Here is a 12,032-nt window from a genome sequence, read left to right as displayed (position 1 = left end):
GTAGCCCAAAACGGGAAATTAAGAGGATGTCCTATTGGGGAATGGCTAAAAAAAATTACGGTCTATGAATATGGCAGCGTGTTTCTGGGCAATACGAAATGATGGAAATTCTGTCAGGCACAGGTTGTGCTGATAAATGTTTTACAACCAACTCTTGGGCAGGGGAAAAAGAATGTATGTATGACTCACTTTTAAGTTTAATCTACATTAACCTTTTTTCCATCACTTTTTTAAGTCTAGGCAATTAACAAAACAATAAATCAAATCCTGATTTGTAGAGCTAGCCAATTCTTGGGCATGAATAAATATTCACATTGAATTTTTTCTGGGGTAGGGTGGCAATAGGGGTTAAGTGACTTGCCCAGGATCATACAGCTAGTAAATGTCAAATATCAGTTCATATTTGAAACCAGGTCCTCCTGATTTTAGGGTTAATTCTCTATGCACTGTACCCCCTAGCTGCCCCCTCATAGTGAAATTTAATAATAGTTCTCCTAAGCAGGTCAGAACTGCCTCCAGCACACCCTTATGCAGATCTGACTATGTCATTGCCTTGTTCATTAAACTCAGTGGCTCCCTATTACCTCTAGGATCCAATGTAAACTCCCCTGGATGATAATTTAAAACCTTTCACAGCCTGCTCCAACCCAGTTTTCCAGCCTTGACTTCCCTTATATGTATCTATAGTCCAAACAAATTGTTTTTGCTTTTCCTCATATGGGATATTCCTTCAAATTGCTCAATGGTTATTTAGTATCTATTTCGTATCTGCTTATATAATGTTAATGTTTTCTCCTTGATACACTGTAAACTCCTTAGTCTAAGGATGGTTCTGTTTATTGTATCCATACTTTCTAGCACGCATAGGGCACAGAGTAGGTGCCCAATGAAACAATCAGCATTTATAAAGCACCTGCTGCTCATTGCTTAGTTGCTTGGAATGGAATCCTCTTCCCATCTACTTCCTACAATTCTGAGGATCCTTTCAGGCTCCCTCAGGCATTTGCATTTTAACATAGAGGCAATAAGGAGCCACTGAAGCTTCTTGAGGAGGAGAGTGACATGGTCAGATTTGTGTTTTAATAATCGGTTTGGTGGATAGAGCACCAGCCCTGAAGTCAGGAGGACCTGGATTCAAATCTGAACTCAGACACTTAACATTTCTTAGCTGTGTGACCCTGGGCAAGTCACTTAACCCCAACTGCCTCAGGGGAAAAAAAAAGAATCAGTTAGCAGCTGTGCAGAAGAAGACAAACCATCCTGACCCCGGTTCCCCTCCTCACCAACCCAAATTATTTTTTATTCACTTAGTATATTTTGTAGATAAAACTTGCATAAACAGAGGGGCAGTGTAATATAGGGGATGAGAGACTCACAGACCTAGAAGCTAGGAAGGGGAGATTCAGTCCAGTCTCTTGCACATACTCGCTGTGTGATCCCGGACAAATCAATAAGTGCTCTGGAACAGAGGGTCTTGAGCTTTTTACACTCATGACTCCTTTTGGCCTGAGAAATTTTTATGTGACCCCAGGTCTAGAAATGCTTATTTGCTGATAATAAATCATAATTTTGCAGTCCCACATTCAGTTACAAGATCCCAGATGGGGTGGTGACTCACAGTTTAAGAATCTGGTTTCTAGAAAACCTTCTAAGAGCCTGGTTCTCCAAGTGGAGTCCATGAACTTTGGGGAAACTCTCAAAACTCTTGAAAGGAGTTCATGAGGTAAAAAGTTATTATCCTGCTATGTATTTATTATTATACATCATATTATTATTTTCATGATATTAAGATGCTATTTGCCTAATAAAATACTCCTTCCTCTCTTTCCAACTACTTATCTGTGTGAGGCTGGGTTTTTTTCATAATATTTCAAAGTCAAAACAACCTAATTCAATAGTCTAATTTCAGAAGTAGATAAGAGAATACAGTTGTCTTTTCTTAAGCTAGACATTGAAGAGATTTGCAAAAATGTATAAAACAACAATACTCTTCCCACTGATTTTGTTTTGGAAAAGTTATAAAATATTATTTATGTTTGCATGTAATGGATTATGATGATTGAATTTGAATATTTGAATATCGAGTTATTATTGAGTTTCAAGTGCAGTGAATAATGACAAATAGAACTCACCAAAACAAAAATTTTCTGGGGTCCAATTTTTAAGACAATAAAGAGATCCTGAGACCAAAAAGTTTGAGAACTATTGTTCCGAGACTAGAAAAGGCTTCAAAGAAAGTATGAATGCTTGTATTTCCTGGGAGTTTCCTATGCCCATCAAATCACAGGTTCAGAGTTCAATCTTTTTTTTTTTGTTGTTGTTCTTTGTTTCGTATTTATTTGTCCATGTTCATGGGGTTTTCCTTCAACACTGGGAGTCTGTAAGCTTCTTTCAGCCAGGGACTTTTTTGCTTTTGATAGCATCTTGTATAGAGGGTATTTAATTCACATATATCTGTGTTCAGTCTTTTTTTTTTTTTAACAGTTGTTCCTGACTCTCTGACCCCATTTGGGGGTCTTGGCAAGGCGACTGTAATGGCTTTACTATTTCCCTCTCCAACTCATTTTACAGATAAGGAAACTGAGACAAACAAGGTTAAGTGACTTGCCCAGGGTCACATAACTAAGAAGTGTCTGAAGAGGAGTCTTCCTGACTCTATCCACTGTGCCACTCAGATGCCCAATTCACATATGACTTGGACTCCTAAGCCCTTTGAGAAATCTTTCAAATCTGGGACCCTGGGATTCTAAAATGCTGCATTTAATTCTGTGGGTCTGCCTTTGAGCAACTTGAAAGAATCAGAAGAGACTCAGAAAAATTGGGATGAGGAATGTGGGAGAAATCTGGGAAGACTTCCTGTAGGAGCAGCACTTGCTTTGAAAAATAGATAAGGGCTAGCTAGGTGATACAGTGGATAGAGCACTGGGCCTGGAGTCAGGATAAACTTCAGTTCAAATCCTGGCTTAGATACTAGCTATGTGACCCTGGATTGCCTCCAGGGAGAAAAACAATCCAGATATGTACTAGGCACAATGGGTGGTAAGTGAACAAAGATGAAGTGTGTGTGTGTGTGTGTGTCCATGTGTGTGTCCCTATCCCTACTGCCGATGATATGCAAACATTAAATAACCACCTCTCGGGAGGAAAGAAGCATGACTGAAACATTTTTAAGTTTAATCTTCATTATTAATAGTTTCTTACATCCAGACAATTCATTTTCGAGATATAAAACCGCTGAGAATTTAAAGCTGGCTGCCCTCGGATATACCAAAAGCACAAACTGCTCTTTGAAGGTCACAGATTTAGGGCTGGGAAATCTCTCTAGTCCAATCACTTCATTTTGACAGATTAAGGGAACTGAGGCTTAGAGAATTGAGGGACTTGCCCAAAATCACTTTACTGGGAAAGCCTGGATCTCTCATTCTAAATCCAGCCCTCTTCATCCCCACCGCTTCCACAGAATTGTTTAGATTTCTAGTTGTTTCTTTCTACCAAACCTTCGAGGCTCAGAGGGGGCAAGAGTCTTGCTAGGGTCACATACCAGAGTCAATGTGGGACCAGAAGGTCATAGAGCTGGAAAAGCTAATTCGCGCTAATGCCTGTACCCATACAAAACCACCCCTTTTTCAGATGAGGAAACTGGTTCAGGGAGTCTTGCTTGACCAAAATAACATAGATTTTTCGTTACCAATCCTCTGCCTTTCATCTCCACCATTTTGTAAAGCTGTGTGGTTGGGGACTTTGTCCTTGGTCTGGGGCCCAGAATCTCTGGCTTCTTAGGGTTTAAGAGTAGGAGATTCCCTACCTTTGAGATGACCTTTGCAGACAGTGGCCATCTTTCCCCTTGGCCCACAGCCTGGGTACTATAGATGGACATTATTCATTACAGTGAGAGAGCACAGAAAATAGACTTTTCCTACCAACACTGAAGTGTCTGAGGAAGGTGGAGGGAACTGCTGGGCAGCTGAGGGCTCTTTCAGGGAGCCAGGTTAAACCACTGGGTGTGAGCGGGGAGAGGGGTCGGGATCATCAAGGTTTCCACAGCTGAGCTAAAGGGTTGGCTCAATCAATGAGTTCCAAGTTGGTGGTGGAAACTTTCCCAGGATAGAATGCCATGCCCTAGAGACAGTATCTTTCAAGGAAAAGGCTCCTAGACTAGAGAGAACCTATTACAAATGAGGAAACTAAAAACAGATTCTAGTGTCCAAGGACACAGTGAAAGACAGTGATCGAACTTGAATCTAGAACTCCTAAGAAAGTTTCCACCACTAATTCTGTACTCATTGTATTCTAAGGCTCCTCCTAACCCTGACATCCTGTGTTCTAAGGGCCCTCCCAGCTCTGACAGCCTGTGTTCTAGGATCCTTTATAATGTGGCCATTTTTTTTGTTTTGTTTTGTTTTTTTTACTTTAAATCTCCCTTGGTTCCAGCCTTTCCTTTCCAGACTGTCTTAATCGTGGGTTTTGCATGTTCTCTGGAGACCCTGTGGATGGCTCCACATTTGAGAGGATGGGGGAGGGAGGAGAGGGGATTTCTCTTCTCCCTTGGCCCCCATCTCCTGCCCCAGCTGAGGGCATCTCCATGTTGCAGGTGAGGAGCCGGAAGAAGAGCCGAAGGTGAAAACCCAGTGGCCCAGGTCAGCAGACGAGCCCGGAGTGTACATGGCGCAGACAGGTAACCAAGTCTGTCTGAGTCTGCCGGCCTGTGATGTGTCAGCCCATGTGCTTATTAGTGCATCAGGGCGTGTGCTTAGCATGTTGGGGGGGGGGGTTGTGCTTGTTTCTATGTGTCTGCAGCCTGTGCTAGGGCTTTCCTTCTCCCCAGCCCTTTGGGGAGAACAGAGGGATTGGAGCAAGAGGAGTCTGGGGACATTCTGAGAATGGGGACTTTCACTGGGGAGGGATCTTTCCTCCATGCTGAGTCTGCTAGGGCTGCGGACCAGTAAGGGGTGCAGCTGGAGCGAGTTTGAGGTCCAGGGATAGTATCTATGCAGCTGGTGGGAAGAAAGGTCTGGCCACAGGAAGGAAGAGGGGAGCCCGAGGCCTGCAATTGGGCTAAGCCCCTATATCTGGAGTCTTGCTGTTGCCAGACACTGCAAACAATCCTTTGAGAACAGAAGGGTCAGCTCAGGGTCTCAGTAACCAACCCTAGATTATCCCCAGCCAGTTCATGCCTTCTCTGTATGGGGCTATTTGGTTTCCATGCAGTAGAGTTTTGATGACTCTGATGACTTTATAGTCACATTATAGAACAGTCTGGTGACCCTACTGTCTGCTCAGGACTGCCTGGGACCCTGGAGTCTGCTCAGACCTGCCTGGGACCCTGGAGTCTCTCTGCTCAAGGCTGCCTAGGACCCCAGAATCTCTGCTCAGAGCAGCTCAGTAGCCCCACAGTCACAGATTAGAGCAGCTCATTGACCCTGTCCCCACTGTTCAAAACAACCTGGTGACCCCCCGGTCTCAGTGCAGAGTGGCCCTTGCAGAGCAGCCTGGTGGGCCTGCCCTGGGTGACATCTCTCGTTCTGCTGCACCCCGACTCGCCATGTCCCTTTCTCCTAGGAGACCCAGCAGCTGAGGAGTGGTCTCAGTGGAGCGTGTGCTCTCTGACGTGTGGGCAGGGCCTTCAGGTTCGGACTCGCTCCTGCGTCTCCTCCCCGTATGGGACGTTGTGTAGTGGGCCACTGCGGGAGACTCGGACCTGCAACAACACGGACACCTGTCCAGGTACGGCCCTTGGGGCCGCCCATCCCCTAAATACACCAGAACACTGGGTCACCAAGGGAGGGGCACTGCCCCCCACCCAGCCGCCAGGGCTTCTCTAGTGGAGAGGGGATGTTCTCTGGGAAAGGGGAGGGTCTCTAAGTGGAGACCTGCTGGCCCCTCATTTGAGGGGCTATCCTGTGGTAGGATGGGGAGAGGCACTGGTAGTGTGGAAAGGAGACTGGATTAGAATCAGACCTGCCTGTTACTTATCACCCGGGTGATGTGGCAACCTTGGACAAGCGGGCCTCTCAGGCCTCCGTTCTGGGAAGTGAAAGGTTGTTCTCCAGGCCTGAGACCTGCGATGGTCAGGGGAGGACCAGGCCAGTAGGGATGTCCCCACACCCAATGCTAGGGCCGATTTCCCCATGCTCGGGGAATGACCTCGCACCAGCTTTACTCAGCAGGTTACCAGACCGAAGGTCAGCTTCTGGTTCTTTGTGCAGGCAAGGACACACGGTGTTCTCTTGTCTTCAAGGTTTAGGGGGGAAGAGGGAAGTCCCCTTCCAGGCGGGCTTCCTAGGACTAGGCCCGGCTAGCTGTGTGCTAGGAGCACTGGATCCTTGCAAAGGGCTGGGGACAGGGGGGCCCTGCGGATGGCCTTGGGGTCTGTAGGAAGGCCCCTGTCTGTGTGCGTGTCCTTGTCCTCCTGTATGTCTCCAATGGGCTCCTCTCCGTCCTGTACCCTCCACACATGTAGCTCCTTCGCCAGCCCCCGACTTTGGATTGGCCCCAGCTATCTGTTGGGGGAAATAGCTTCTGACCCTGGTATCTTTGGGCTTTGGCGCAGGACACGGTGACTACAAAGGACATAGGGTTTTCCCATTTCACCTAAATTCAAACCCCAGCCTTGCCACTTAAGGCCTATATGAGCTTGGGCTAGTAATTTCCACTCTCTGAGCCTCAGTTCCCTTATCTGTAAAGTGAGGGAGTAGTGCAGAGGAACCCTTCGCTCTGACTGTCTGAGCCCACCCTCCGCACCCATCCACCTGCTCTCTCCTGCCTGATAGTGGAAGGGGCATCTTGTAGCCTTCAGGGGAGGGGCAAATGGTGCTCCTGCCCTCCTGCCTCAGGCACACGGGGGTGATGGCACTGGAACCCGGCCTCCTCCAGGGTCAGAATCTGGACAAAGGGCTGATGGCTTCTGTGGCGTAGTGGAAGGAGCTCTGCTCCTGAGTCAGGGCTTGAGGCTTGTCTGCTCCCCCTGTGTTGTAACTGTCAACTGATGCTTTCTGCCCCCTGGACCTCGGTCCCTCCTGTAAAAAGGAAGGGGTTGCACCAGGTGCTCTTGTGAAGTCCTTTCCTCCTCTGTCATTGTAGGGGGGCCTTCCGCTTGCTGGGAGGAGGCAGTCCTGGGATCCTGGCTGGGGCTGGGGGTCCTGGCCTTCCCTGGGGTGTGTTAAGCCTGGAAGCGGTGGTGGGTGGGGAGAGGTGACTTGGGTGGCGTGCTTCCTTACAGTTCCTGGCCTGTGGGAGGAGTGGGGGCCCTGGAGCCTGTGTTCCCGCACCTGCGGGCGGGGGTCCCGGAGCCGGACGCGGAGCTGTGTGCCCCCCCAGCACGGTGGGAAGACCTGCGAAGGTCCCGAGCTGCAGACTAAGCTCTGCAACCTGGCTGCCTGTCCGGGTCAGTAGCGCCCTCCCCTTCCCTCCTCTCCTCTGCTCCCCTCTCCCCTTCCTCACCACCCCCAGTCCTGTTGACCCCTCACCTTCCTTTGCCAGGGCGCTGGCGTTACCTACTGAGTCTCTTGGGTAAAAAGGAGCCCAAGATGTGGGCTGGGCTGGAGTTGGGGTTTGCTGGGGCTGGGGAGGGCCATTGGAGTGGGAAGGGGCCAGATGGGGAGACCCGTCCTGGATTTCAAACTGTGTCCTGGCTGCTGGGGTTGGAAGGGGAAGCCCTGAGGTTTGGGTAGAGGGTCTTTCCAGTGCCTGCTTTATTATGGGCCCCCAAAAGAACTGAGGGGAAAGACCTCTAACTCCATTCTTTAAGGGCAGTCGGATTTCTAGTGATGAGTTTGTGAGGGTCTGGGGGCAGACATCTGGTTAATCCCTGATGATCCTCGGAGTCCAAAGTGCCTCAGAACCCTGGCCTTGGCCACGGGAAGGCCCAGCACTGGACAGCAGCCTGGTGACCTTGGGGAAGCATCTCTTGGACTGTCTGGACCTCAGGTTCTGTTCTGTAATACAAAGGAGCACACGTGTATGACGGTGACAGGAGGAATAATGGGGGAGACTCCCTAGAGGGAGATTTAACCAGCCCAGATCTTCAGAAAGAGCCCGGGTCCCCAGAGAAATCAGTCTGGAGCGGGGGGCCTTGCTGCTGACATGCTTTCTCCTCTTCCTGGTGTCCCCCAAAGTGAGGAGGAGGGGTCCCTGGGACCGGGGGCATACTTAGTACCTTGGTTTTGGGTCAGGGGCGTTAAGAGGCTTGGCGTCCTGAAGCAGATTATGGAGACCCTTCCCCTGGAGACTCCTCTGGGCCTCTGATGGCTCCCGTTCTCACAGGCTAGTGGTGAACCCCAGCCCCGGCTCGTGATGCCTGTGGTGGGGTGAGCCTGGGGACAGGACATGAGCAGTAGGCTTTCCCTCCCTTGTTCTTTGGCCTGCTCCTCGGGGCTTAGAGTGGGCTCACCTCTATGGGCCAGGACTCAAGAACAGGTGCTCCTCGGGTATGAACCCAGCCAGCGTGGCACAGTGGAAATGTCCCAGATTTGTATTTGGAGGTGGAGAATGTGAGAGAGAAATCATCCCCAGGACCACCTTTGAGTGCCCGTGATGGGCCTCCGTTTCCCTCTTGGTATAGTGAGGGGGGACTAGGTGGTCCCTGAGGTCCCTACCCCTTCTAAACCCCATGCCCTTTGCTGCTGCCCCCTTCTCCTTAGCTCACCATCCGGCATCCTCTCTGTTTCTGTCTCCCTGGGACAGTGGAAGGTCAGTGGCTGGAGTGGGGCCCCTGGAGCCGCTGCTCCGTGTCCTGTGCTAATGGGACCCAGCAGCGCAGCCGCCGGTGTAGTGTGACGGCCCACGGCTGGGGCGAGTGCCGGGGTGCCCATGCTGATGCCCGAGAATGCAGCAACCCGGAGTGCCCAGGTGAGCCGCGGTGGGGAGGACCTGAGCTCACTGTCAAGGGTGGTGGGGCCGAAAGAGCCCTGGGCTCAGGTGTCCGGGAACATGGGCTCAAATCCCAGCTCTGCTGCTTTCCACAAGTGTAATGCTGAGCAAGCCTGCTCTCTGGCTTCTGGTTTCCTTAGCCATAGAATAAGAGGGATCTTTTCCAGTTCCACATTCTGGTGGCTTCAAGCAGGATCCCCCCACGTCCCCCTGCCCCTACCTTGTCCCTTGGGCAGGGCATCCAAGGGCTAGAGGGCATGGAGGGAAGTGGGCACCCGCCTGGACCTCTGCCCCCATACCTTACGGGTGCCCTCCTCCAAGCAGCTGATGGCAAGTGGGGCCCATGGAATCCTTGGAGCCTGTGCTCCAAGACCTGTGACACAGGCTGGCAGCGACGCTTCCGCATGTGCCAGGGGACAGGGGTGCAGGGATACCCCTGTGAGGGCAGCGGTGAGGAGGTGAAGACATGCAATGAGAAGAAGTGTCCAGGTACCTTCCCGCCAGGGCCAGCATGCTGCCAGCAGGGGTGGGACGGGAGGGAGATGCCAGAGAGGGCCAGAGGAATGCCAGGAGCCAGGACGGGGGGCTCCGATCCAGGGGCATGGCTGCAGGGAAGGCGCCGAGGAAACCTCCCGGGGTCACCTGCCTAAGGGGAGATTGCTCAGAGCTGGGAGGTCTCCTGCAGAGGGAGGAGCTCCTTTTGTTCTACAGGAAGGCTTTGGGATCTCGAGGTCACCTGGGAGACAGCTGGCAGAGGGGGCTGTGGGCACGGGTCCCCCAGGCTCAGGCTCAGCTGCTCCCCTCCTTAGCCCTCCATGAGATGTGCAGGGATGAGTACGTCATGCTGATGACCTGGAAGAAGACTGCCGCGGGAGAAATCATCTACAACAAATGCCCGCCCAACGCCACAGGTAGGGGCCGCCATCGCCTGCGCCCCTTCCCCACCGACCCCACTGCTCATTCCCCACGCCGGACGCTCTTCTCTGTTCCAGGGTCTGCCAGCCGCCGCTGCCTGCTCAGCGCCCAGGGCGTGGCCTACTGGGGCCTGCCCAGCTTCGCCCGGTGCATCTCGCACGAGTACCGCTACCTGCACCTTTCGGTAGGGGCAGCCCAGGACCTCCTCTTCCCACCAGCGGGGGTGCAAAGGAGGGGGTGGGTGGGCAGGGCGGTCGGGATCCTGGCTCCCACTGCCTCAGGATTTGTACACAGGTGTGCCTGGCTCTAGCCTGCGCCTGTGGGTCTATCTGTGTGTCCTGCTGCTCTGGTCCCCAACTGTCCCTCCCAGGTGTCTGTCTGTCTCTCCCTGCCTCTCTCATGGTATCCCTGGCTTTCCTCTCTCCTTGTCTCTCTCTTTCTGTTTCTGTCTCCTATCTCTCTCTATCCCTGTCTCTGTGACTGTCTCTGTCCCCCCCCCCTCTGTCTCTGTTTCTCTCTCTGATCTCTGTCTCTATCCCTGTCTCTGTGACTGTCTCTGTCCCTCTTTCTCTCTCTTTTGTCTCTGTTTCTCTCTCTGATCTCTGTCTCTATCCCTGTCTCTGTGACTGTCTCTGTCTCCATCTCCCCTCCCCTCCCCCATTTCTCTGTCTCTCTCTCTCTCTCTCTCTTTCTCTCTCTCTCTCTCTCTCTCTCTCTCTCTCTGGCTGTGGTTGGCTTGGGGGGGCTCTGTGTTGGTTCCTGGGGAAGGGCTAGAGCTGACCCCCCCTCCTGCTTGCCCCCCAGCTGCGGGAACACCTGGCCAAGGGCCAGCGGATGCTGGCTGGCGAGGGCATGTCTCAGGTGGTCCGAAGCCTGCTGGAGCTTCTGGCCCGGCGCACCTACTACAGCGGGGACCTGCTCTTCTCTGTGGACATCCTGAGGAACGTCACCGACACTTTCAAGAGAGCCACCTATGTGCCCTCGGCAGATGATGTCCAGGTGGCAGGGCTGGGCGCTTAGCACTGGGCAGCTGCTGACCCCAGGGGTCACTGGACCTGACCCCCTCACTGTACATGGACGTGGGGGATAAGCTGGCCACATGGCCACTCCCTGGGGGACCTGCAGGGGTCCATCCTTCCACATGTGCTCTGAAAGCTCCCTTACAGATATGGCCCTGGCCCCCCTGCATGACCAGCATCCAGAGGGAGCCTGCCCCGGGGGCCTTGGGGGGTAGAAGAGGAAGGGGTGCCCCGCCACCTTTGGCAAGGCATGGCTTCTGGGAGCTCTCTGTGTGGGCTCGGGGGGCAGACAGTGCCAGGACCCAGCACGACCTGGACATCCACCTAAGCTCTCCCTCCCCCTACAGCGCTTCTTTCAGGTTGTCAGCTACATGGTGGATGCCGAGAACAAGGAGAAGTGGGATGATGCTCAACAGGTAAGGGGACCTGGGCAGCCCCAGGGAGGTGCAGGGCCTTGGGCTGTGGGTGGGAGCTTGGGGGCTCAGCAAGAGCAGGCGGGGGCCCTTTCCCCGGCCCTGGACTTCCAGGTGGGCTCCTCATGCTGCCTGTGGCTTCCAGGTGTCCCCAGGCTCTGTGCACCTGCTGCGGGTGGTGGAGGATTTCATCCATCTGGTGGGGGATGCGCTCAAGGCTTTTCAGAGTTCCCTCATCGTCACCGACAACCTGGGTATGGGCTGGGCTGCGCTCCCTTGGAGGGATGGCAAGGGGGGGCTGGGCTGGGAGCACAGCAGAGCTGGGCAGTGCCCTGGGGAGACGGTACTGATTCACCTCTCCATGCTCTCTTTCCCCTTCCCTGTCTCTCCCTGTGGTGCCCTTGTCTCTTGGGACTCTCGGCGCCGCCGGGCCTCCCTTGGCCTGGCCCCTGCAGTGATCAGCATCCAGAGGGAGCCGGTGTCTGCCGTCTCTAGCGACATCACTTTTCCCATGCGGGGCCGCCGGGGCATGAAGGACTGGGCCCGGCACTCAGAGGACCGGCTCTTCTTGCCCAAGGAGGTGCTGAGCCTCCCATCTTCTGGTAAGACCTGCCCTGCACTAGGCCCGGGGGGCCAGGCCGGGTCACATACCCATGGCCCCCTCGACCCTGTGTCTCCCTCTACCCCCAGAAACCGATGAATCCTCCTACTTTGTGATCGGAGCCGTGCTGTACCGGACTCTGGGCCTCATCTTGCCGGCCCCCAGGTAGGGCCAAGTCTGGGGACCCCTCAGGTGGATCCCCGCGGGGAATCTGTC

General features: G+C 53.0%; 1 protein-coding gene across 1 annotated transcript in view; it reads left to right on the top strand.

Annotated features, from left to right (window-relative positions):
- The window catches only part of ADGRB2 (adhesion G protein-coupled receptor B2), a 60,621-nt gene that overhangs the window by 31,890 nt on the left and 16,699 nt on the right, over positions 1-12,032 (top strand). Inside the window, 12 exon segments of the mRNA XM_031961518.1 lie at positions 4,592-4,675; positions 5,560-5,724; positions 7,220-7,384; positions 8,683-8,847; positions 9,193-9,357; positions 9,678-9,779; positions 9,861-9,967; positions 10,588-10,782; positions 11,150-11,218; positions 11,361-11,469; positions 11,671-11,839; positions 11,841-11,981. Coding sequence (XP_031817378.1) covers positions 4,592-4,675; positions 5,560-5,724; positions 7,220-7,384; positions 8,683-8,847; positions 9,193-9,357; positions 9,678-9,779; positions 9,861-9,967; positions 10,588-10,782; positions 11,150-11,218; positions 11,361-11,469; positions 11,671-11,839; positions 11,841-11,981 — 1,636 coding nt within the window.

Source organism: Sarcophilus harrisii, chromosome 3 (assembly GCF_902635505.1).
Source record: "Sarcophilus harrisii chromosome 3, mSarHar1.11, whole genome shotgun sequence".
Lineage (NCBI taxonomy): Eukaryota > Metazoa > Chordata > Mammalia > Dasyuromorphia > Dasyuridae > Sarcophilus > Sarcophilus harrisii.
This window is presented reverse-complemented; position numbering and strand designations above follow the sequence as displayed.